The following is a 24690-nucleotide window of genomic DNA, read 5'->3' on the forward strand; positions in this document are numbered from 1 at the left end:
GACCTCCTAGGGTTATCGCCAGTCACACCTTCTGTAGTCCAAGACCTACTCTTCGGCTTCCAAAAAGAATTGGGCACAGCTTAGTTGCAGCACTTTGCAAGCTCTTCTCAGTGATCTGAGGTCACTGATAGTGACAACCAGTCCCCATGGAGGAAGTAGGAGAGAGACACGCACTCTAGGTCACCAGGCTGGGCAGCTTGGTTCATGGTCAAGTGAGCCAAGAGGAACGGCCTGACAAGTCATTAAAATGTCATGTTTTCTGACTTTCTTTGTATTTTCCTAGCACGAGATTAAGTTCTGGGGTCAAGAGAGCCACCTAACACTAACCTCCATCTTCTGCTTTCTTTTAGCCATCACAGAAGCCATCAAGATCCCACAGTTTATTGGCCGCAGTTACCTGACATATGACAATCCAGATATCCTCAAGAGGTAATAAACTTCACCAGGTACCTTCCTTGTCTTTCTCTAGGTAGATTTCTCAATACCTTTTTATTATCTTATATGTCAAAAGCTAATCTCAAAGAAGGCAGTCAAGCATGGCCCTGGGGCATGGGCGGGGAGAAGTAGGGTGGTGTAGACTCATCAAATAAACATAGAAACTAGAACAAAACAAAACACTTCTGGACCAAACTTGATGCAAACCTTTCTACCATTGCAAACAACCTAATAAACCTTTCCTTATCAGAGGCTGAGAGAGGAATATGCCCAACCCCAAGATTTCCACTGTTCAGACTTCAGGAAGCAGTGAGAACTAATGTTCCCGAAGCCAGGGCGATGAGGGGGCGTCCCCAGGTAGGGCAGTCAGTTTAGTGCCGCTTTGTGCTGGAGGCAGAAGTCAGAGTTCAGAGACTCCCCAACCAGGCGGGCAATTCCCAGTTCATGTTGTACCTTACAACTGCATCAACGAAGGTTCATTTCAGGCTCTGGCTAGTTCAGGGAAAGGCCCTTCACCTCTCTGTGTGTGTTTATAAGAGCATGACCAGAGGAGATGCTCAAGCCTCAAGTCTTGGCTTTTAGTCCTTGGCGGCAAAAGGCTCTAAGCTTCTGGTTTGGACCTGCCTGTTTGCATACAAAGGACAGGCGGGCTGTGGGCAAAATCCAAAACCCACTGATGCATCTGCTTGGGGTTCTGCTGCTGTTTTCTTTTCCATAGCCTAGTTCTTTGTAGTTTTTACAAACTACAACCCCCACACCACCAGTGTAGTCATTCTAGAACTTCCCTTCCTCCTCAGGTTGATTGCATATTAACATACTCAGGCAAAGCTAAAGCATTAAGCGTAATTCTTAGAATGGCGTTGATGGCTTTTTATGGAACAAAAGAGGTTGAGAGGTATTTTCCTGGGGCACTAGATGTCCTGATAAATCTGAACTTATATCAGACAGACATTATTTCATTTCTCTAATCCCATGTGGTATTTATCTACATTGTGCTGGCACAGGACCTTATGCAAACTGGATTTCCAGTCAAGAGAGACCCTCTTCTTGTTTCTCCCAAAGGTATTCAGTCCCCTGAAGGCAGGTTTCCGGATGCTTTCCAATTTCCAGGCTCCTGGTGCTTTGTGCGTTCATAGATCCAGGTTGCCCTTATATGTGTGCATGTATGAAGCTGCTGCAGGTGAAAGTCAAGTTCAGGTTCAGGGTTTATGTTAATTAGATGTCTTTGGCTCCAAGTAGCAGAAATCTCAGCTCAAACGTCTTAAACATGAAGAGTTTTATTATCTCACATAATAAGAGTGAGATTAATTTAGGGAATTAACTGGATCATCAGAGACCCAATTCTTTTTCCTTTTTTTTTTTTTCTTGTTGTCCTCAGTATATTCTCCAAAGGCCACTCCTTTAATGGTTCTAAGGCATCTGTAAATAGGATGCTTATACAATGGCTGTAATAATATGGAATATCCGAGGGAAGTCAAAAGGGCTTTCCCCTTCCATGGGACTCTTTTTAAAAGAGAAGGAAATTTCCCAGAATCTTCCCGGTAAATTTCTGCTGTCTCATTGGACAACCGGGCACGTCAGCATGTGATTCCCTTCCCAGCCACAGTGTATGGCCTGAGACTGAACTGCCTGAGATCCCAGTTTCCTCCTTCCCCTGACCCCCTATTTCTGTCTACCTGCCTCTGCCCACACACCTCTCAGGACCATTATCCCTTCAAACCACCACCCACATCTAAGACTAAGCCCCCACAGCTTGTCATTTCTCCTCTGCCCTTAAGGACAGACTGAGAGCCACAGCCACAGCCATGCCGCCAGCTTGAGCCTCTAGACGGTTAAGAAGTCCCCTTTCTGTTGTGGTGTGGGGAACACTTTCCCAAGGGCCCTTGCATAACAGGACAGGAGAGAGAGAAGACTGGCACTGAGATCAGCACTGTCTAACCTGCCAGTCTGCGACAGACTCTCACCACATGTGGCGAGGGACACACAGTGACCAGAAACATCCAGTGCCCCGGGGAAAGTCCTGTGTTAGACTCCTGGTGGTGATGCCATTTCTAACCTCCTGGCAGTGAATGTCAGACACTATTTCAGATCATTCCACACAAATCATTCCAGACAGAGTGATGTGAAAATGAGCCAGGACAGTGTCTGTGGAATGGACTGATGCAGATGGTGTGATATGGCTTGGGGCTGGACAGGCAAAACTGAGATTCCTCAGAAATGGATGTTAGTGGAGACCGGTTGACTTGGTGAAAATATTTGTGTATTTCCTCCAGGGTATCAGGATCAAGGTCAAATGCATTTATGAGGTTTAAGACAACTACCAAAGATGGCTTGTTGATGTGGAGGGGAGACAGCCCCATGAGACCCAACAGTGACTTCATTTCCTTGGGCCTTCGGGATGGAGCCTTGGTGTTCAGGTAACCCCATGACCAGCTGACTTGATGTTTTTCTCAGACAATACAGATCATTCCAGACAGAGTGATGTAAAAATGAGCCAGGACAGTGTCTGCTGGAACGGACTGATGCCTGAAGCTCCAGGTTTATTTGAGGCTCTTGTTCTTTCTTTCCAGGGTCCTCTCTAGATCAGTCAGCAATCTATAGCCTGTAGGCCAAATGTGGCCCAATAACCATTTCTGTAAGTGAACTTGCACAGGATAACCGCCAGACTCACTCACTTACACACTAACTGTGATGGTTTTCTTGCTGTCTGCACAGTTGAGTACTTCCAGTAGGGATGTTATGGCAAAAGTGATAACATAGAATTCTAGTCCCCTATTGAAAAAGTTTGTGGCCCTCTTCTAGTACTTCACTGCCATGTGCTCCCCACTTGCAAATTAGGAAATAGTAGAAAGAGGACTTTGACTCGGCAGCCCTGGAATGTGAGTTCTCGGCTCAGTGCTCACCAGCTCGGGCAGACTGAAGCTCCAGAGCCGGGAGACATAGCTTGCAGCAATCGCTGTTCTGGCTTAGCTGTGCAGCCTGGGGAGGAGACGCCCTGCTCTCAGGTCTTCCACCCCAAGGGAGAACACGCCCCACCTCCACCTCCACAGGTGCCCCGAACAGGGCAGTTTTGGTAAAAGCTTCCTGGGTGGTCTTGAGACAGCATTCCAGAAGTTCTTACCTCTTTTTTGTGTGTTTTTAAGATTTATTTATTCCTGCATACAGAACAGGGGTACAGGCAGAGGTGCAGGGACAGTGAGAGGATTCACCAGAGACAGAGTGGAGAGCAGAACAGGCAGGGCAATGAAATACACTGATGAGGGAGCAGCGGGTGGGTCAAGAGAGGGCTGCTGGGCCATGTGGGTCAGCTCCCAGCGGGGATCGAACTCATGCTGAAGTGGCTTTAGCATCTTAGTGCTGTGCTTCAATCCTCTGCGCCACCAGGGAGGGCCCAATTCTTACCTCTTTTTAGTGAACTTGGACTGTTCTCAGGTTTGTCAGTGGTGGTTGGAAGTAACTCGATTCTCTGGACAACTTTCCCCATACTCCTCACTAGAAAGTGTAGGAGCTGAGTTTCTCAGGGGCCAGGACTGACTTATATAAAACAGCTATGTGGGGAGCATGATAACATCCTCACTTGAAGTTAGACCTCTGCTTCTCAGATGTTGCACCAGAAGTCCAGCATTCCCTGGGAATCTGCTAGAAATGCAGATTCCCAGCCCCACCACCTCATCACCCTCCATGAACCAATGAAAACAAAACTCCTGGCTCAGGGCCTAGCAGTCTTTTTCCAGGTGAATCTGATACCTGCGAAGAAGTGAAACAACCACTCAGTTCTCTTGGCCATCTGCTCCAGGAGTTGCTCTGACTTTCCTTTTTTTTTTTTTTTAAAGATTTTTATTTATTTATGCATCCAGAACTGGGGTACAAGCCAGAGGTGCAAGGACGGTGAGAGGATTCACCAGAGACAGAGCGGGGTGCAGAACAGGCAGATCGACGAAGTACATTGCTGAGGGGAGCAGCGGGCGGGTCAGGAGAGGTCTGCTGTGCCATGTGGGTCCACTCTGGCCCGGGATTGAAGTGGTACTGAAGCCGCTGCAGCTCGCTTACAGTGCTGCGTCCTAACCTGTTGCACCACCAGGGAGGGCCTGACTTCTTTTCTTTAGCATCCCCTCTTCCCTGACTAACACAACTTTCACTACTTGACAGAGAATTGAATTGACAAAAGAGAGCTTCACCAAACTACAGAAAAGATGAAGACATAATTCTGGGCCTCTGTGGGTCATGTTTTGGGATTACTGATAGGGTACCATAATGTATGCCTTCTTAATTAAAGTAAAGAAATGGCATTCTGAGAGGAAATGGCATTTGTGCAGCCTCATCTTTGTCTCCAGGTGACTGAGCATGCTAAGTGTGAGAGCCTGTCATGTGGGGAGACTTTGGAGAGGTGTGTGGTGGACGGCTAGAGGCTGACTCCTGAGGTAGCTTCTTGCCGTCTCACCCCTTTACCCCGCTGGTCCAGAGGTCAAACACCCAGCTCTTCACACCCCTTTAGGCTGACTGCTGTGAAGCCATTTTCTTGTGGTTTTCCTGTGGTTAACCTCACCAAGGCCTCAAGTACTCGATCGTGCCCAGAAAAGGGAACTGAAACAGTAGTCCAGGCGCGGACGGGAGGCCCTACTTCCCACTGAAACCGCCAGCTAAAACCCACTCACCACCCTCCCAGGCCGGATAGGGAAACCTGAGCTGTACAGGGGCCACCCTGCAACTCCCCAGACTCCCACACCAGCCCTGGCCAGACCCTCAGCAACCCCCCCCCCACCACCACCTGTCTGCACCCGTGGACCCCTTTTAACAATTCACTCCATCCCGGACATGGTTCTTATGTTACCATTTCTTTCTCAAGTTTCTGAAAATTGGCCCAATGTTTTCCTTGTAAGCCGGAGTTCTGGGTATAAGTGCAAAGGAGAAAATGCTTAGCCAGCCGAGGCCTGAGGCCTAGCACTGCTGCTCGGCCTTCCTTCCGCTGGGCTGGGCAGTATCTCCCCTCATCCATCACTCCACCCAGGCGCAGGCAGTGCTGAGCTTGGCTGGGCCTGGAAAGTAACCAGAGAGCAAGCCAGTGGTTTCAGAGTGTCAGCAGAAGGTGAGCCAGCGGGGAGCTGGTTCCAGAGTAGATTTCTAGGCCTGCCCTCAGAGATGCTGATGGAGGTGTGGGTGGGCACCAGCCTGATCGGAAAGAAGCACCCAGCTGGTTCTGGAATCATGCCCTGGAAGCCGGAGTGGAGGAGGTCAAAAGCATGTGACCAGATGTGCACAGAACCAGGTGTGCCCAGTACCTGTGAGTATAAGATGCCTGAGTGCAACCCAGCTGTGGTGTGGAAGGAAGGGAATAGCCGTGAGGACTGAAGAAGTTAATTCACATAAAAAGCTTAATGCGGGACCCGCCAGGCATAGTTCTTCGTGCTAATGATCATTTAAAATGATTATCCTTCATCGAGTGTGTTCTGTTTTTAGAAATTCCTACCTCAGATTAATCACATATGTATGGAAATTAGCTTCATAAAACATAGCTACTGTAACTGTTATTGTTATGATTTGTCGTAAGACATGGGCTCTGGACCTCCCTGGTGGCACAGGGGCTTTGGCACAGGTCTCTGAAGTTATTGCCAGCCACTGCAGCACCAGTGGGGTCCCTAGCCAGGGAGCTACCCACGTGGCACAGCAGACATCACCTGTCCAGCCCGCTGCTCTCCTCAGCAGTGTATTTCAGTAGATCTACCTGTTCTGCTGCTACCCACTCTGTCTCTGGTGAATCCTCTCACGACCCCCCCCCCCCCCTCTGGCCTACACCCCAGTTCTTGTATGCCTAAATAAATTTTTTTTTAATTAAAACAAAAAAAAAAAAGACATGGGCCCTGCCCATTAGCAGCCCACACTGGCGGAACTGAGAGTGTGAACTGGCCCACAGGGTAGATGGATCATTTTTTGAGGTTTTGGTGTTCCTTCCAGTTTCAAAGCAGACAATTGGAAACCTAAATGCTGACTTCTTTTGTTGATTTACTGCTCAAAGTTAATAAGAAAGAGCAATGAAACTCTAAAAAAATTACTTATGGTTTTGGTGCAGGATTAAAAAGAAGAAAGGGAATCAAAGAACTCAGCTAAGATTGTAGTTCTTTTTGTTTCTTTTATTTTTGTTTCCTTTTGTCCTATGATTATAGGTGGGATAAAACCCATTGAAATGTTTGTAACAAATAACTTGACAGACAGTCTTTCCCACAAATTTTCCATATGACCTTAGCTACATTTTTATGCAACAGAGAAAGGAAAGAGATCCAACACAGCAAAGCCATAGGCCAACCCCTACAGGTGCCACAGCCAAGAGGGTCCTCAGAGGCGCCACCTGGTGGCTCAGCGTTGGTGCTCACCTGGAGCTTTTCCTGCATGCCACTTAAATATCCAGCTAAGGGCAGCATAACCAGTTCGTGTTCACCAGATTCACGAGACAGTGGTAGATAAATCAGACATGCTCTCATTTGTTCATTCAAATGTTTTTACTTTTTAAAAAATTGGGGTACAGTTTAATAAAGTACCCAAGTCTAAACAGGTGAACACCTGTGTAACCACCACCCAGAATGAGATACAGAACATTTCCTGCACCCAGGAAGGCTCCCCTCAGCCCTCCCCCAATGAAGGTAGCACTTTTTTGGGTCATGTATTATTATATCAGAGAAAGAGATATTCCGGAACAGGGAGAGCACAGGGCAGTGGGCATCTCGGCAACCTGGAGCTGCCCCAAGCTGTAAACTTTGAAGAGTTTTTCCTTTTGGGAGTGGGGTGGGAGGGTGGGAGAGGGGAATCCCTCTTTATTATGTATAACTTGCTCCCGTTGCTTGTCCCAATTCCTGGACTAATTGTAACTCTCTTCCGTGGTGTGTGTGCGGGGGGGGGGGATCCTAGTTTGAAGACTCTTCCCGAGCCTGACAGACCTGCCAGACCTTATCTGGTCCTTGAAACAGAGAGATACCCCAGCTGAACTGAGGGAGTATGCAGCCATGTTCCTCTGGCATGTGGGAGAGCCGTTTTCTACCCTTGACATAAGAGTTTCTGGAGAAATAGGAAATCATTTGGAGAATTTGAAGTCAGAAAGAAGTAATTGGAGAAATCAGACCACTGAGATACCAGGCTGCCTGCCCCCCGCCCCTCCCCCCGCCCAATCTGCTCTGTAGCCAGTGTCCTGTCTGCTGGGGCCCTGTGGCGCCCCTGAACATTCTAGCTCTTTGCAAAAACAGCAGCCAGAGGAGCGAAGCCCATTCTTTGTCCAACCACAGTGGAAAAGATTTCTGTTCACTGGATCACAGCTACACGCCAGTGCTGTGTCCCTGCAATGAATACCCAGGTCACCTTCACTCAGATCCCGACGTGCCAGACTTGGGGTTACACATTTACCACCTGCTGCTTTACTCACACACATGACTGCTCTTCCAGGAGGCCTAACACTTGGTGCAGTTTTCTCTTACTGCTAGTTCCTCCTGGGACACGGTTAATCCTGATAGGAGCTGCATGAGGTATGGTTATTATGGAGCAGGGAGGGGGGTTGGTGCTGGGGGTGTCATTTGTTTGGCTGCTCCTATGTCCTCTGCTCTTCACATGTGTTGCCTGACACCTTGCGATTCTTCTGGGAAGGTATTGTTAGGCTGCTTTCACAGGGGAGGAAGCTCAGACTCGGAGATGAAGCAGGTTGCCCAAGGTCACAGCTCACCAGCATCACAGGAGACCAAAGTGGGTCGGTGTGAGCTGAGTATCTGTGGTCTTGTGTGGCTCTGAGCTGCCTCTTGGGAAACCACTGGAAACCATGCAGAGTCACCCCGCTGAGTGTCTGCCGCCCACTCACAGCACCACCCATGTTCATTCATGTCTTCAGCAAGCATTTGGCCACTACATAATAAATTCTGAAAAATTCCACCTCCAGGCTGCACCCCACCAGGAAGCACTTGATGTGGAAAAATTCATCATTAAACAGTGGGTTTCTGTAGGGTCAGCATGAGATGTGTCCTGTCACCCAAATGCTATTCTTAGTTAAATGCCTACAAGTATTTAACTTGTAAAGAAAGGGCCTTTGGAGCTTCTTCCAGGAAGCCAAGTGTCTTCTCCTGTTCTTTTCTCAGAATGAGTGTCCACACAGTGCTCAGAAGCTAATACAGGTTTCCTCACCATTGTTATTTCTTGGGTAGGGAGGTAAAGGAGAGACACAGACTTCCCCAAGATGAGGAGAGAGCTGTCCCTGGTGGAACACATTCCTCTCAAAAGCACGATTCCATGGGCTCTATTCTGTTAGGAGGGAAAGGCCAGGCATTTGGTCCAGTGCCCAGGCTAAAGTAGTCACTCACTAAATATTTGTTGAATGAATTAAATTAGAATAATTGAATGAACCCTGGACTAAGAGGACTATTTCTCCCTGGTAAACAACTTGTTCATGTCTTCTGATACGCTTTGGGTATCAGGGTGTCTGGAAACTGACAATGAGAATAGAAAACTAGTAGGTGGGGTGGGAGGTTTGGAGGTGAGGGTGGGGGGGGATGTTGGCAGATAATAATCTCAGTTAAAGTTCTACACTAACTTTGGGATTTTAGACAAATTCTCTTAATCCCTTTGGGACTTTCTTCTGCAATGTTCTGTTCTGTTTTGTTTTTTTCTTTTTTTAAGTAAAAACACATGTATCAGTTTCCAACGATTGCCATAACGAATTACCACAAATTGGGTGGTTTATAAGATAGAAGTTTGTTCTTCCGCGGTTCTGGAGTCTCTAGTCCAAAATGCAGGTGTTAGGAGGATCGGCTCCTTCTGGGGTTCTGAGGAAGAGACTACTCTGTGTTCCTCCCTTGGGTTCTGCAGTGGCTGACAACCCTCGTGTCCGTGGCTCGTGGGACAGCCTTCCAGCCTCTCCTTCATCTTCCCTGTGTGGCCCTGTCTGCGTGTCCACACTCCCTGTTCATGTGAGAACCCCAGTCATAACGGATTATGGATGCTTGACCCAGTGTGACTTTATCTTAACTAGTGACATCGGCAATGACTTTCTGCTCACTTAAAGTCACATTATGAGGTGGTGGATGGATTTGGGACAGGGGACACCGTCAACCTAAAGCAACATTATAACATCCTTCTTGTATGGGCCTGCTGACATGAGGTAACTGGAGTCAGCAAATTCATAGAGCCGGAAAGTAGAATGGGGATGTCAGGGGGAATGGAAGCATGTTGTTCGGGAGGGATAGTTTCTGTGTTGCAAGATGAAGTGTGTAGAGATGACTTGCACAACCAAGGGAATGTCCTTAATACTCCTGAAAAATGTTCACTTAAAAATGGTTAAGATAATAAATTTTGTCATGTATATTTTAAACAATTACAGATAAAAAATATTTATAATCATTCATGGCCTTGCCTGGAACCATGTTTTGCTTTGTGGGAAGAAATCCATGCTCTTCGTTCCAAACAAGTTTCGCCATGACAACCTTATCAGCGAGCATCTGCTGTGGCTCACGCTTTGACTCTCTGCCCATCTTGTTCTCTGATGCCTTTAGCTACAACCTGGGCAGTGGCGTGGCATCCATCATGGTGAATGGCTCCTTCCACGATGGCCGGTGGCACCGTGTCAAGGCTGTGAGGTGAGAGCTCACCATGGCAGAGACAGCTGTGGCCCAGCAGAGAGGGGGGTGTGCTCTCCAGGCCCTCTGTCCTGTCCCCCAAGAAACCTACTCTCCTGTTCCTGCTCATGCAGACTCGTGCGCCCAAATCCCATAGGTGCCTGCAGTCACATGACAGGCCAGAGAGGCTGAACACCCACCTCCTCACCTAGCAGCAGCCTTCTCGACAAAGAACTTTCCAATGGTTAACCTGGAAGGAGAGCTCATTATCTTGTGAGATCTAGAAGTCTCCACTGAGAAAAGAAATCAGGGCCTGAGGACTCTACAGGATGCATCAAATCTCGTTATGTAGATGCCTGACCACTTCACTTTTCTGATATTATATGGTCTGAACCTTAGAAGCCTTGTGAACTCTATCCTTTTACATAGTTACCACTCACAGAGGTAGTTACCCTGACTTCTAATTAACATTTATCATTTCCTTTCAATTGTAATTTTATTTTTTTTTAAGGTTTATTTATTCATACAGAACTGGAATACAGCCAGAGGTGCAGGGGCGGTGAGAGGATTCACCAGAGACAGAGCGGGATGCAGCCTAGGCAGATCGACGAAGTACACTGCTGAGGGGAGCAGCGGGCGAGACAGGAGAGGGCTGCTGCACCATGTGGGTCACCTCCAGGGCTGACGATCGAACTTGCACAAAAGTGGCTGTGGCCAGCTTGCAGAGCCGCGTCCCAACTTTTTGTGCCAACAAGGAGGGGCCTCAATTGTAATTTTTACTATACATATTTTAGGAAGTATCTAGTAAGACCACCTTAGCTACATATAAAAAGACAATTTTGGACCCTTCCTGGTGGCGCAAGCATGGGAGGCACAACACTGTGAAACTAGCCACAGTCACTGCAGCACGAGTTCGATACCTGGACAGAGAGGGTGACTCACATGGTGCAGCAGACCTCTCCTGACAAACCCAGTGCTCCCCTCAATAGTATGCTTAAGTCAGTCTGTCTATTCTGTTCCCTACTCTATCTCTGGTGAATCCTCTCACCCCCCACCTCTCACTGCTGGCCTTGTATGCATAAGTTCTTGTATGCATAAATAAATCTTTTTTTAAAAGTCTATCTTGCCAAGATAGAAGTTTCCAGATGAACCAAAGGGAGTTCTGTGAGGATTTAGCTGCTGGGATGTCAGTGGATGAGGTCCTGAGCAAAGCTGCAGTCAGTTTCCTGCTCAGCTCACATGTAATCTGTGATGGCCTGAACTAGCCTTGCTCATCCCCATGTGTCCCCCAAATAGGATGAACCAGGAAACGACAAGGTGAGTGATGGGTTAAAAGCAAGAAGATTGGTTTACAAACTTGAATTTATTTGAGAAGTTAGAACCTAAGCCCTTTCTCAGCATTATGTAAATGGCACACTGCTCATTCCTTATCCCTGAAAGAATAACGAAAGCTAATTTTCTGGAGAAAGTAGCATCATGAATGTCTGTAATGGAAGACAATAGGCATCCATAAATGCTGGACCACTCTACATGATATAAATGCAGACTGGGAACTATGAAAGTTCACATTTGAATATTAAGAAGCCAGTCATTTTCCCCCTGTTGAATTCTACAATGTTGATAGCAAGTCTGTACCCTACAGTAAGAAGAATAGAAAATTCAGGTATCTCTTGAGGAAATGACTGAGCCAGATCATCAGTACTAAGAAGCCACAGTCAACACATCCATCCTGGGCACAGAGTTTACAATCCACCGTTCAAGGCCCAGTGCTTAACTGTGAAGTGGTAGTCTAGGACCATCCAAAAAATCTCCAATATAAAAATGAGTGTCAGGACAACTAGACATAATAGAGCAACCTGGAGGAAACAGAGACTATGAATGAAAAAAAAATGATAAAAAATTAATATCATCAAAACACGAGGTTATTAACCCAAGAAACAAGAACTGTATACTACAGAAAAGGAACATCAAAAGACAAAAAAATAACTAAAAAATTGTGGCCTAGAGATACAACCCCTAAATGTATAGAAACAGGCATTTTCTTGAAGAAGTTTCATGGGGTTGTATGTTTGCAAACCAACTTAGAAAAATGCAAAGGCCTTACCACAGACAACCCCCTCCATCTTCCCTGTCTTCAGTGTCACTTTGGAGTAACTTTATGGGTCCTTTAGAAACTTCTAGGTCATTCTTTGTTCTCTGCTAGAATAACCCAACTCTCTGCCTCCAAAAACTGCAGTTATACATAGAATAACATCCAAACTTGTCATCACCTGTCACCATCACCCCACCTCTTAAAGTTCTGTTCCCTCTCGCTTTCAGGAGGAAGTCTAAACTGCTTCCTCTGCCCTTCACCATCTGCTGCTGGTTTCGTTTTCACCTTTCTGCTCCCACCTCAAGAATTCTTTCACTTAGTTTGTGCTAGCACCTTCTCTCTTCTCCCTCTGTGCTACATGTTTTCCTAGGCTCTTCCTTCACTTGATCTACTCCAGTTTGACCATTCAGACAATATCCTTTGAGACGCATTGTCTAGCTCTCTCCAGTAACTGTCTCCTTCCTGGTTAGGCCAGAAACACCTCCCATGTAACCCCACACCACCTGGCTTGCTTCCAGTGGACTCTCTAATGCCATTTGCAGTCTGTCTTTTCTTGCTTTGTAGGCTGTAAACTCCTAAAGGCCAGGAATGTTTTTGGTTGTTGTTGTTTGATGTTTGTGGCTATCATTAGCATTTTGCTGATTCATAGTAGGACTTTAAACCTATTTTTATTGAAATGAAAGAATATTTGAATGGAGTTTAAAAACTGATGTGGTTTTATAGAGATGGCCAATCAGGAAAGATCACTGTGGATGATTACGGGGCCAGAACTGGCAGATCACCTGGCATGATGAGACAGCTCAACATCAACGGAGCCCTGTACGTGGGTAAGTTATCTTCAACCGAACCCACATTATGCCGATGCTTTTGCCTGTGAGTCCTTCCTTGTCATGTGTTGCTCCTCAAAATTGTGTGCTTGTGGGCCCTCCCTGGTGGTGCAGTGGGTTAAGGTGCAACACCATGAAGCTATCGCAGCCACTGCAGCATGAGTTCAATCCTGGTCATGGGGGTGACCCACATGGTGCGGCAGACCTCTCCTGACCCACCTGCTGCTCCCCTTAGCAGTGTATTTCAGTACATCTGCCTGTGCCTGTTTTGTTCTCCCTCTGTCTCTTGTGAATCCTCTCACCACCACTGCCCCCTGCACCGCTGGCCTGTACCCCAGTTCTATATGCATAAATTAATAAGTAAATCTTTAAAAAGAAAACAGAAACTGTGCACTTACTGGATCAGTTAGATACTTAGAAATCAGGAAGCTCTCCAAATATTCCATTCTTCCATTTTCTGAACTTCTGACTCATGCCTGAGGGGGCAGGAAGTTCTTAGATGCTTTTGTCCTCTGGACAGATCCACCAGGAAAGCCATGCTTTTCTTGTTTATAGAACAGGAACCTGATAAATATAGCTCTGTGAATTTTCTCTGGGGAAGGAAGAGCTTTCATTTTGGGCCATCTCAGAATTAAAATGAGTGATATTTCTATGAATAGCTTAGAATCAACCAGTGTGTTTCCATTGACATGAAAAAGTACCTCTATCCAAGTGATGGTTTCTAAAACTGGATTTAATTAAAAGTACTCAATATCAGTGTATTGTTTGGGCTTAAGATGCCATCAACTTTAACTGCTTTTTATACTACTTTTTTGTGTGTTCTTTAACATTTCAGAATTTACTAGCTGCTTTTTGGTTTTAAGTTGCCAGTGGGTCCAGAAATCACACATGGGGAGTGTATTTGTAATATTTGGTTTTGTATTAAATTGATCCAAGGCAACCTGTTCTTGCAAAGATATGCATTAGACAGACGCGATACACCGAGCAGTCTGAGGGACCCAAGGCCCTAGCTTAACTATCAGCCAAGGGACACCGAGCTCAGGACATTTACGTCTCGTAAAGAGACACCTTCCCTTGGTTCACCCCCACCCCTCTTGTTTCCTGTCAGGTGGAATGAAGGAAATTGCTCTCCACACCAACAGGCAATACATGCGAGGTCTCACGGGCTGTATCTCTCATTTCACCCTCTCCACCGATTACCACATTTCCCTCGTGGAAGATGCCGTGGATGGGAAAAACATCAACACTTGTGGAGCCAAGTAACACCAGCTGGCCTTGCCCAAGGGATGGAGCCTTCTATCCTGGGAATCCCAGGGGGCCCCACGACCCTGCCCGATGCCATCCACAGAGGCATGGGGACCAGGTGTGCTTCCTTCCAGCAAGGAGAAAGTATACCCTGATGAGAATCTAGAACCAAGACGGGAACTCCTGTGTGGCCTTTCCTGCTGGCGCTCCTTGGGCCAAGCCCAGCGGAGGATTACTTTGTGGAGGAAGTGGCAGACTTAGTCCATTGAATGTTCCGTGGCTACTAGAGGTCACATCAATGCAAATTCCAGATCCTGTCTGCAGTAGCTCCTTGACTGTGTTGTGATTCATAGTGTAAAAGAATGAGAGACCCGAAGGTCAGTATTAAAATACTTCTCTCCTTCCCTGACTCATGATACTCTTCCAGACAGCAGCAAAACAGTGTGACCTTGAACCTCGAATTTCTCACCTTGGCTCATGAATGAACCCCTTCCAGTCCTCATCGGCTGGCTCAGTGCACTCTGACTATTCCATGGAAATGTGGACATGGGGAAGCTAGATGGAATCCTAATCGTCACACCACCCCGAATGAGCAATCCCGAATTTTTCTAACACAAATCTAAGAACATAGGCACCATGATTTTTTAGCTGTCATTTTGTATGTGTATATTTTTATAGCTGCAGATTGTCCACAAAGTATACTTTTACAGGTTTGGGTGGGTAACCCTGAATTCTTTGCACACTTCCTAAAATTTTCTTCCAAAGGAGGCTGGTTTGGGCTCTTGGTGGCACTTGTGGAAGTGGATATAAGTTGGGGTAAACACCTTTCGTTAAAAATTAGCCGCTCAAGGAGATGAAGGTGCAGCTTTCCGAAATAAGCAGATTAAAAGAAAGTGTGTTCCTGAGGTGGGTCACTGTCAGTTTTTTTTTTTTTTTATGGAGTGGAAATATCTGTAGCAAACTTGAATAAAGGAGCTGAAGAAGACTAAGTCTCATTTACTTGGTCATTCGTTGTGGATGTGTGACTGGCCTTTGCAGAGACCGTGGCCAGAAACAGCACTAACACAGCTGTCTGCCCGGCCTGTCCACGTGGGCATGAGCCCTGGAATTGAGGCCACTTCCTTCTGAGCCGTCTGCAATGCCGCTTTGCTGGTCACATGTGACCCCGAAGACAGCTGGCTTTCTGGCCAGGTTCCCGTGACAGGGCTCACTGGGGAAAAGGTGGAGTGTGCCCTGCCCCCAAAGAGCAGGACACACGAGCCCTGTCACACAGGCGCCTGTAGTTCGTCCCAGGCAGGTCTCTGTTCCTGGTGTGCCGCGTTCACTCGGGAAGGCTTCTGGGTTTTATGCAAAGCACAGTTTGGGACACATTAAGAATTCTAAAATATGAACAGACAAATTTGAGGTCATTACCTACGGTTCAGTCTTCTGCCCCAAGTCTTTATGGACCCTTTGCCAAGCAGGATCCTTCCCACCAAAGGAATAAATAAATCATCCTCTCCTCTAGAGGTCACCTTGAGTGTGCACTTTGGAGAAAGGATTCAAAGAAAGCAGGTTTTGTCACACCCATTCTCACCTCAACATCGTTTCCTTGGAGATGGCAAGGGTCAGTGCATCCAGAGATTGAGTGGGATTGCTTTCATAGCATGCTTTGATGTTACCTCCAGCCATACAACTTGCTCTGATTTTTTTTTTTTTTTAGCAAAATAATCAGTTGTGTTGACCTCAGAAAGGCTGCGTTGTAGACAAGCGATTGTTCCTTGCACATGCTATAAAAGAAAAAGACAGTGGCCCAGGGACAGGAGCCTGGGAGTGCATTGCAAAGCTGATGCAGACTCTGAACCACCTGCTCCCTGGGTGAGGCATGAAAGGGACTAAAAGTGATGGTGTGATGGACACAGGGCAGTGAAGATCTTATTGCTGAGGACGAGGGACTTGCAGGGTAGGAGAGCCCAGAGAACCCGCACTGTTCATGGGAGTCTGAGGGCAGAAGAACAGGGCAAGACCACATAGCCCAAGTTAGCTCTGCTATGCTCTTGGGACAGAAGCAGGTGGATGCGTCCAGAACAGAGGTAGCTGTGAGAAGACTGTCCAGCAGCTAAGGGGTTAGACCTGGGTTCAGGTGAGCAGGTGAGCCAGGCCAGGGTTTGTGGACCCCAGTGTTCTAAGCAGGTGTGTTATCATCCCCAGCCTGCTGCACAGCAACCATGAAGCCTTACTCAGTGGTAAATTGTTGCGTGTGTGCATTGTGCTTTGTGTGGCCAGCTTGGCAGCTCTGCTGGTCTTGGCGGGGCTTGATGAGGTAGATTTCCTGTTCTCGGCTGGACTCAGTCACATGTAGAGGAATCAGTCAACTTAGGATGACCTTTGCTGGGATGGCCAGGTGATTTGAGTCTTCCCACGTGACTTGCATCTTGCTCCTTTGGCCAGTCGGCTAGCCTGATAGGCTCTCAGTGGTGGGGGAGGGTAGGAGCCCCACAGTGAAGCCGGAAGACTCTCCCAGACTAGGTTTGGAACTGCCTCATGTCACTGAAGCCACATCCTATTAGTTATAGTCTGTAGAAGCCAGACATGTAGAAACAGATTCTACCTCCACAGGGAAAGGAACTTTAAAGTCACCAGGCAAAGGGCCCAGATACAGGGAGGGATAAAACAGCGCCATTAATGCAATTAGCCCGCATGGCAGGGTGCATGCTGTTGAGAGCAGTGCAGTCTGGGATGAGGTGGCCCCTTGACACGGCCCCTTCACAGGGACACTTGGGACGAGGTCTGTGAAGTTCACAGTAACAGGCCAGCTGGTGGGGCAGCACTCGCCCCTCCTCAGCCTCACCTGCTGTGCCCAATTCCCTCGCCCTCCCACCTGTTGCCCGACTCTTGTGCTGTGTTGTTACTCTAAGGAGGAGGGCCTGGCAGATAGGTGAGGCCTGTGCCATGGTTTTGGGGTAGTGGCTTTTGAGAAGACTGGCTGGATTCTTGGTTCAAGAAAGACAAGTAATGGAGTAACCAGTGAGTTTGAAGGCTAACACCAGCCCTGTGCCGTGAAGAGATCCTGAAGCATGAGTTCCTGAAAGGCTTTGTCCCACAGTCAAGGTTCTGAGAAAATCCCCTGGAAATTTCTGTGTATTCTAAGCAGCAAGGATGACTGGAGGTAGGTGAGGGAAGGGACTGTTCTTGCTTTTCTTGTTAAAACTGACTTTCACAACCCCATATGTTTCCTCCTGGGGTTTCTCTCAGGAAGGTCTATGGGTCCTTTTGTCCCCACTCTGTCCTAGAAGCTCCAGGGCCCGGCCTATCACGCCCCACTCTGAATAGGTGCGCTGCTGTCCCCTCTCGGCCTTTCATTTCCTCCCGCTTCCTGTCCCAGTCTCCAGGCCCATCCAACACAAACAGTCCCTCTGGTTTCCACACTAATAGCCCTGGTTTCTGAGTAACTGGTGCTTTCCTTCCGACTTCCCTCCACCAGCCACCTCTTCTTTCCCTCGCAAGGAGCTGCCGCCTCCCTGAGTGGGAGGAAGGATCTCGGAAATGTGCCTGGAGTTGGCAGGCTGAATGCTTTCCACTTGGAGGAAAAGCTGCATTTTTCACCTTTAACCCAGAAAAAAACGGTTCTCAGAAACCTTGTTTTTAGCACGAAGAGTTCCCAAAGAAAGAGGAATAGGGAGTGGGAGGGGCTCCAGCCCCTCTCAGAATCCTGACAGCCAACCCTCCCACCCCCACCCCCAAAAGGCTGTTCTTCCCTGGGAGGGAAGCACCAGGGGACAGTCTGCAGAGGCCCAGCTGCTGGGGAAAATAAAGGCGGAGAATCCCAACTCCAAGTGGAAAGGCAAAGAATAATGTAGGAGAGGGGCCTGGAAGAAGCATGAGCTCTTTCCTTTTTCCTCTTCCATCCTCTGACCCCACCAGGAGCTCACGGTGGCTGCCCTTGCAGGTAGAGGTGGGGGCTGGTGAGTGCTTGACAGCCTAGACCCAGGGCTGGGAAGGGCGTGGGATAGTTCCAGAGTCATCCCAAGACACTGAGGAGGAGACTGGCGGAGCTAGATGGGACAGCGCATGGGATCAACGGGACAATTTTTTTTTTTTAAAGATTTATTTATTTGTGCATACAGAGCTGGGGTACAGGCCAGAGGCTTAGGGGCGGCGAGAGGCTTCACCAGAGACAGAGTGGGGAGCAGAACAGGCAGATCGACGAAGTACACTGCTGAGGGGCGCAGCGGGCGGGCCTGGAGAGGTCTGCCACGCCATGTGGTCACCTCCAGGGCAGGCGGGAATCGAACTCATGCGGAAGCGGCTTTAGCTTCTCAGTGCTGTGCTTTAACCTGCTGCGCCACCAGGGAGGGCCCCCAACGGGACAATTCTTAACGCGGAGTGTGTGCTGCTCGCCTGGCCCACACCGCAGTTGAGTGCAGACTGGGGGTCTTCTGAGTGCGTCGTCACTGGCTGTTCCACAGCACACCCCAAACAGGAGAGAAATGCCCGAAGGCATTTAAATGGTGGGTCCTGTGGCAGTGACCACGGCATCAGGAAGCTCCAGCCTATAGGTGACTCTATTTCGGAGCAAAATGACTCATCCAGTTCAGCCACATGGACTGTCTCCTAGGATAGGCCCTGTGAGTAATCATACTCAAACGTCACGTTCAAAGAATGTTCACATACTTGATCTTAATAACAGCCCTTCTGTGATGGCCAGAGCAGATGGGCACAGGGAGACAGAAGCTGGCAAGAAAGCCTGGGTGGCTTAGCCATAGGCCAGCATTGAAGGGCAGCCATGACACTGCCCTGGAGACCTTTCTACTCCTCCCCCCACTTTGAGCCTAATATGGCCTGCCCACAGGTACCAGGATGTTTGGTGGCATTTCGGGGGCTCCTTCATTGGCAAGAACCTCGTGGCTGAAGGGATTTTCTCCTTCTGGCTCTGAGTCTCCCTCTCCCTGAAGTTCTCCAGGGGCAAGGACTCCAGGGAGCACATCCGAAAGGAGAGATCAGACCTGCTCTGTGGCGATGGGATTTGGGCCTCCTGACAGGCAATGAGGCCTGGGTTTGAACTTTTCCCTTCTCTCCTTTGCCTACCTCGCCACAAAGAACCTTTAGAACTAAGGGGAGTCGTTGCAAACTACTTCTAAGCAGCAGTGTGCTCTCCGGGGCCCCTGCCCTCCCCGGCCCAGCCAAGAGCTGAAAGCACAGGGCCGCAGCAGAGCAAACACTCCCCGCTCGCCCCTTCTTCCTGCCTGCCCTTGCAGAGATATCTTTGTCCTAGAAAGTACACGGCTCCTGGGAGCACTTGTCTTTTCCTGGAAAGATGGGAGAGGAACACTCCACTCAGCATTTGGGATGAGGTGGCTGAATTTTTGTCTTTGTTCTTCTCGCTTGCTTGAGATCCAAGTGACTCAAAGAGGCACGTATGGCAAACGTGGGCACTGCCTCTCCACATGCCCCAGCTGCCCAGGCCTACATGACCCCAGCCAGGAGCTCTGACCTCCTTGGATAGTCCACTTTTCAGGGGCTACCACTCTCACTTGGCCACAGGAGGACTTGGATTGAATTGTCTCTGAGAAGGAAGGCCAGGGAAGCTCAAAGAATTTGCTCATAACCACTCATTTTTAGAAACAAAAATAACAGGCACCACGCCAAAGGGATTAGCTGCGGAAAGCCTAGCGAGGAAATTGGCTGAGGGAAGGCGGAGGCAGAGCAAAGAACAGGGAGGCCCAGACCAGCAAGCCGTGGGGGGAGGGGCACAGTTCTGCTGCCTGCTGCATGGTGACCTCCGGGCCTGGCTGAAGACGCACATTCTCACTCCACTCAGGGCTCCAAGGGCCAGAGAGCCGGGGCGGGGAGGCTCCGTCAAGTGCTTTGGAAAATGTGCTCGGGGGTCGACCAGGACACATTTCTATGACCTCTGAAAGGAAAACAGCCGAGCCACCCCCTGGCACGGCCTTTGACCCCATTCAGCACCGTAGCATGTAACATGAGGTCACAGCCAAGGAGCTGAAGCCCTCCAAGTGTGTTTGACTCCTCGGAGTCCTTAGATGGAGGGGGCTAGAGAGTAAAGTTGTTTTCTGTTTTAAATTTCATCAAATTTTGGCTCCGTGGTGCAATGGATACTGCACTGGACTCTGAATGTCACAGTTTTTGTAAATTTGTGTTTAACTGGCCTCACCATCACAGTGCACCACCACCGAGTCCCCCAAGTCCACCACCATGTGTGCAGCCTTCCTGCTATGTCCTTGTCCCTTCCCACCCAACCCCCACTGGATGTTTCAGTCCTCAACTTTCAAGGGTGAGTTTTTAAGTCTTTTTTTCCTAAGTCCTAAGAATTGCTGTAGCATTTCCTTTCACAGATGCTCATTGACACTTTTTCATTTTGTGCACAGTTATGTTGAGGGCTCCTATGTGCAAACCAACCCCTGGATGAAACCTTCATGAGAACATAAAGGGACATAAAAGGATCCAGAGCCAGCTTTGATTTGGATCCGCAAATCAACGTGTTCTTCAGGGTTGTGGTTCCAGGTGAAAGTCTGGCCTCTTCCAAGCTCACTGGCCACTGGCTTCTTCATTGGGAAATTAAATCAAAAGTGGGGAATTGTTAAGGGGAAGGATGTCCTAAAGGAACTCTGCAGAGTCTTATGGACTCCACCCCCTACGCCGGCTTTCTAGACTCTACCCCCTACTCCAGTAATTGGGAACTACAACTCCCAGCAGTACCAGGGAGAGAACTGCGAGGACCCAAGGACGGAGCTAAGCAGGCATTCTGGGACAGTGGGGGATAAATAGGGCACCACTGAATCTCTCGCTCTCTCACTCAGGAAACGGCTCTCCAGACTGCGTGACACGGGGGCTTTCAGTTAGTTTTTTACCAGAGCTCCAAGTCAGCGGAACTGGTAAGCTATTCCAGTTGTTGTTTCCTTTTCTTTTCCCCTTTTGTAAATAAACCCATATTGACCCTTTTGTGTGTGTCTGCAGGACAACTGAATTTTAGGCACTGGTGAGGCCCCACAAACAGGCCCAGTTCACACTGGGTGCCCTGTAACAATAAGACTGAATCCAGTTCTCTGGGGACATTTGGCCTGAGAAGAAAGTTTTGATATAGAAAAGAGCTAAGTGTTACTTCTGAGAATCACTCGGCCTTTTGGCTAAGATCAAGTGAAGTGCTGCTTCTGAGTAGACTATACAGCCCAGAGCTGACTGATCTACAAATAGATGCCTGTAAGGTCACTGTTATGTCCTGGAAAAGTAGCTGTAACTGGGGAAGAGAGGTGTGATAGGAATGGATCACTTGGTCATGCATTTGGAAAGATCCAGAGACCCTAACCCCAAAGGCATTAAAAAAAAGTGGGGGAGATTCTGAAGGTAGAAGGAAAGTGGGTGGGGAAAGGAGCCTAACCTGTTGACTCTACAGATAAAGCCCATTTAATCTCTTAGTGCTGCTGTCAAAGATAACAGAAAGCTGTTATCTTTGTTATCCAACATCTTCTAGGGAGAACAGAGCCACTGCATTGAACAGTTCTTGAAGCTCGGTGGTAAACAAAGACCAAGGTGCTGCCTTCCTGCCCTGGGGAAGGAGCTGCCTCAGCCCACCACAGCAAGCTTCTGAGCCTCCTCCTTAAACTCCCAAGTTTGACTGGGACTGCCCTGTCTTTCCATAGTTGGAGACTATTTCCCTGGCCTATCAGCCCTCCCTGTAAAGTAATATATTTCCTATACCTGGGAGAAAACATTCAATCACTTGTTTTATCAAGGCACCATGATTTAAAAAATATTTGTCAAGCACTTGCAACACCATGATTTAAAAAATATTTGTCAAGCACTTGCGATGTGGCAGATACTCTGCTGAGCTCTGATGCAGTGGCTCTGAGAGGCTATTCCATTGTTGTTATCAAATAAAGCTTTAGATAACAAAGAAAAAAGATCGACAAAATGCGATGAAAAAACCTTGGCGAAAAAGTATGGCGGATACGCGAGGAAGGGAAGGAGAAGAGAGTTGGGGGATGGAGGGTGTAATATGAAGCCTAGTGGCCCTGGAGGGTTCGTGGTGGCTGAGTAAAGTACAAGCACATGTTGAGGTGTGAAGCTTTATCCCTCAAATTTGGTTTTGTAAGTGGATGGTGAGTAGTAAAATTTAATTAAAACCAATGACATCATAAGCCCAGTGTGCTGGGGTTGTGTTCAGGTCTGGGGAGGCAAAGGAACAGGGCCCAGAATAATGGAAGAGGCTCCTCTGAGTCAGCAACTCTTACACTGAGCCCAGAGGATGGAAGAAGTTACTGTGTGAGGTCAAAACGACACTGCATCCCACCCCTGGACATTAGCAGGCCTTTGGCTATGTAACACCTGTCTGACTAACTGACAGTCATATTCTAAAGTGCATCTAAACTGGTTTGAGGCATTTGACCCCCTCAGGTGCTGGTCAGAAAGTCTGAGGTGTTCCTGAAGATACTCAAGGGGTGGAGGCACTTGTAGCATCCCATAGCTAGCCTGTCAGGAGCTGTGCATAAACTGTACAATCTTTGCTTCACACTGCCAAGGTCAGCACCAGGACCCAGGGTGCAGAGCTGGGTGGCATGAAATGCTGATTCATTTCTCCAGGAGGGTCCAGGTACAAGGTGGTGTTTACTAATGGCAGCCAGGTGTTTGCAAGAGCCAGGCAGTGGGCCCCTGAGGGTGGAAACTGCATCAATCACCTCAGGAAAGTGAACAAGCCACACCTGGGGACTGAGAAAACCAGGTTCCAGGTACATTTCTGAAGGGCATGTCTGCACTGGTAATTGGACAGTCTGGGACTAAGAGCGCCCATGTATTCTCAATGCTTTGCCTCTTCAAGACTTCCCCAGGGCCTCCTGATGGCTTAGGGGTTAAGTATCAGCACTACCACTGAGCTAGCCTGAGTTCCATCCCTAGCCAGGGAGCTGACCCACATGGCGCAGCAGACCTCTCCTGTCTGGCCAGCTGCTCCCCTCAGCAGTGTATTTCAGTGCACCTGCCTGTTCTGTTCCCCACTTGTCTCTGGTGAATCCTTTCACCCCTGCCCCTCTGGCGACACCTCAGTTCTTCTACGCAAAAACAAAATCTTAAAAAAGAAAAAAAAAACTTTCCAAGTCTCTCATCAACTCTGAGGAGAATGTTGAGTTGAATGAGGTGTACGCACAAGTGCCTCTCATGATAGGAAGATTAACAGCTTCTGCCTTTGAGGGCTTAGGCTGCAGCCCAGGTGCTTTTGTTTTTCCCTCTGCTGCTTTTTAGTTTTATTCAGACCCTCAACAGGGGTGGACTATGTCCATCCCTGTGGAAAGCAGTCTGTTTTACTCAGTCTACTGATTATTTTTTATTTGATTTTCTTAAAATATTTGGTTACCCCCCAACAGCCTCCCCAGGGTGTAGTCCCCGTAATTCTACTACCACCATGACAGGGCAATTTTGTGGCCTTGATGAAAACAGCTGGGGGGGTGATGTAAATTTGAGCTGACCTGAAAGTCTCCCCTCTTGCAAGGTTCATAGACAGGTAAAGACGAGCCCAACACACTTTATACTCCCTTTAACATGGTTTCTGTGTCAGGGGTTTTAATCTTCAAAAGCTTTTCCTTGTCTCTTTTAACCTGAGAGTAATCACTGCAGGGTAAATTCATCTCCATTTTACCCCCAAATCAGCACGAGACATCTCTTGTTACTTCAACCTCCCTGGTTCTTGTCCACTGAATAAAAACTTTCAATTCAGTTTTATTCTTAGACTCTCCAGAGCGGAAGTAATGTGCTACATTTAGAGGCCAGTCAAAACTCATTTTTACTGAGCTCTTGGAAAGAACTTGAGTTTGTAGCTAACATTTTAGTGGGATGGTGGATATTGTACATTAAAAAAATTATTCACACCTGTTTTCTTTCCCCAAATAATCACATCATTCCTCTTTTTGACCTTTTCAAAGTTCCTGGGTTGATGGCTAGGTTTAGCTCAAGAATTCACTATCTGGACACACTTATTGTGATCTCCCTACAAGCAGACCATACGCATGAAAGCAGACCATATGCATGAAAGCAGACCATATGCATGAGTTCTTACAGCATTTCCTTACTAACACGTGTGGTGTACTTAATATAAAATTGGCCTGCAGTTTCTTTCAGTTAAATCCAGGTCCATTTATATTTCATATCCACTTATATTTGAATTTACGCTGCATAATTCTAAGTTAACTATGACTAAAGGCTTAATTTCTTTTCTTTATGAAATTCTATTTAAGATTATTTCAGACTTTACAAGATGTTGCTGAATCAATGATGATTTCCAACTTTATAAACTAGAAACAAGTGTTGCTGCATTCCCAGAATCTCAAAAAATGTTATCATCAAAAGGAAATAAATTCTAAAATTCCTATTTTGTTTTATGTCATCTCCCTATCATTTGGCTATTTTTATGCTAACTTCTCAGGCAATTAGAATACAGATAATGGAGCCCATGAAAGTTTCTAGCAATGCAGTGCAGGATTCTTAATTTTGTCATAATCCTCTGATCACTGTTCCTAGGTGC

The 24690-nt window shown here is 47.7% G+C and overlaps 1 protein-coding gene across 2 annotated transcripts in view; it reads left to right on the plus strand.

Moving 5' to 3' along the window:
* Window positions 1–15152, plus strand: part of EGFLAM (EGF-like, fibronectin type III and laminin G domains) — a 141188-nt gene extending 126036 nt beyond the window's left edge. For both annotated transcript variants that reach the window (XM_004678104.2, XM_012721985.1), the window contains 5 exons: window positions 351–429; window positions 2709–2852; window positions 9954–10037; window positions 12832–12935; window positions 14044–15152. In XM_004678104.2, coding sequence (XP_004678161.1) covers window positions 351–429; window positions 2709–2852; window positions 9954–10037; window positions 12832–12935; window positions 14044–14198 — 566 coding nt within the window. In that variant the 3' untranslated portion in view covers window positions 14199–15152. The remainder of the gene's footprint in view (window positions 1–350; window positions 430–2708; window positions 2853–9953; window positions 10038–12831; window positions 12936–14043) is intronic.
* The last annotated feature ends 9538 nt before the right edge of the window (window positions 15153–24690 follow it).

Source organism: Condylura cristata, unplaced genomic scaffold, assembly GCF_000260355.1.
Source record: "Condylura cristata isolate star-nosed mole 26May11 unplaced genomic scaffold, ConCri1.0 scaffold00007, whole genome shotgun sequence".
NCBI lineage: Eukaryota > Metazoa > Chordata > Mammalia > Eulipotyphla > Talpidae > Condylura > Condylura cristata.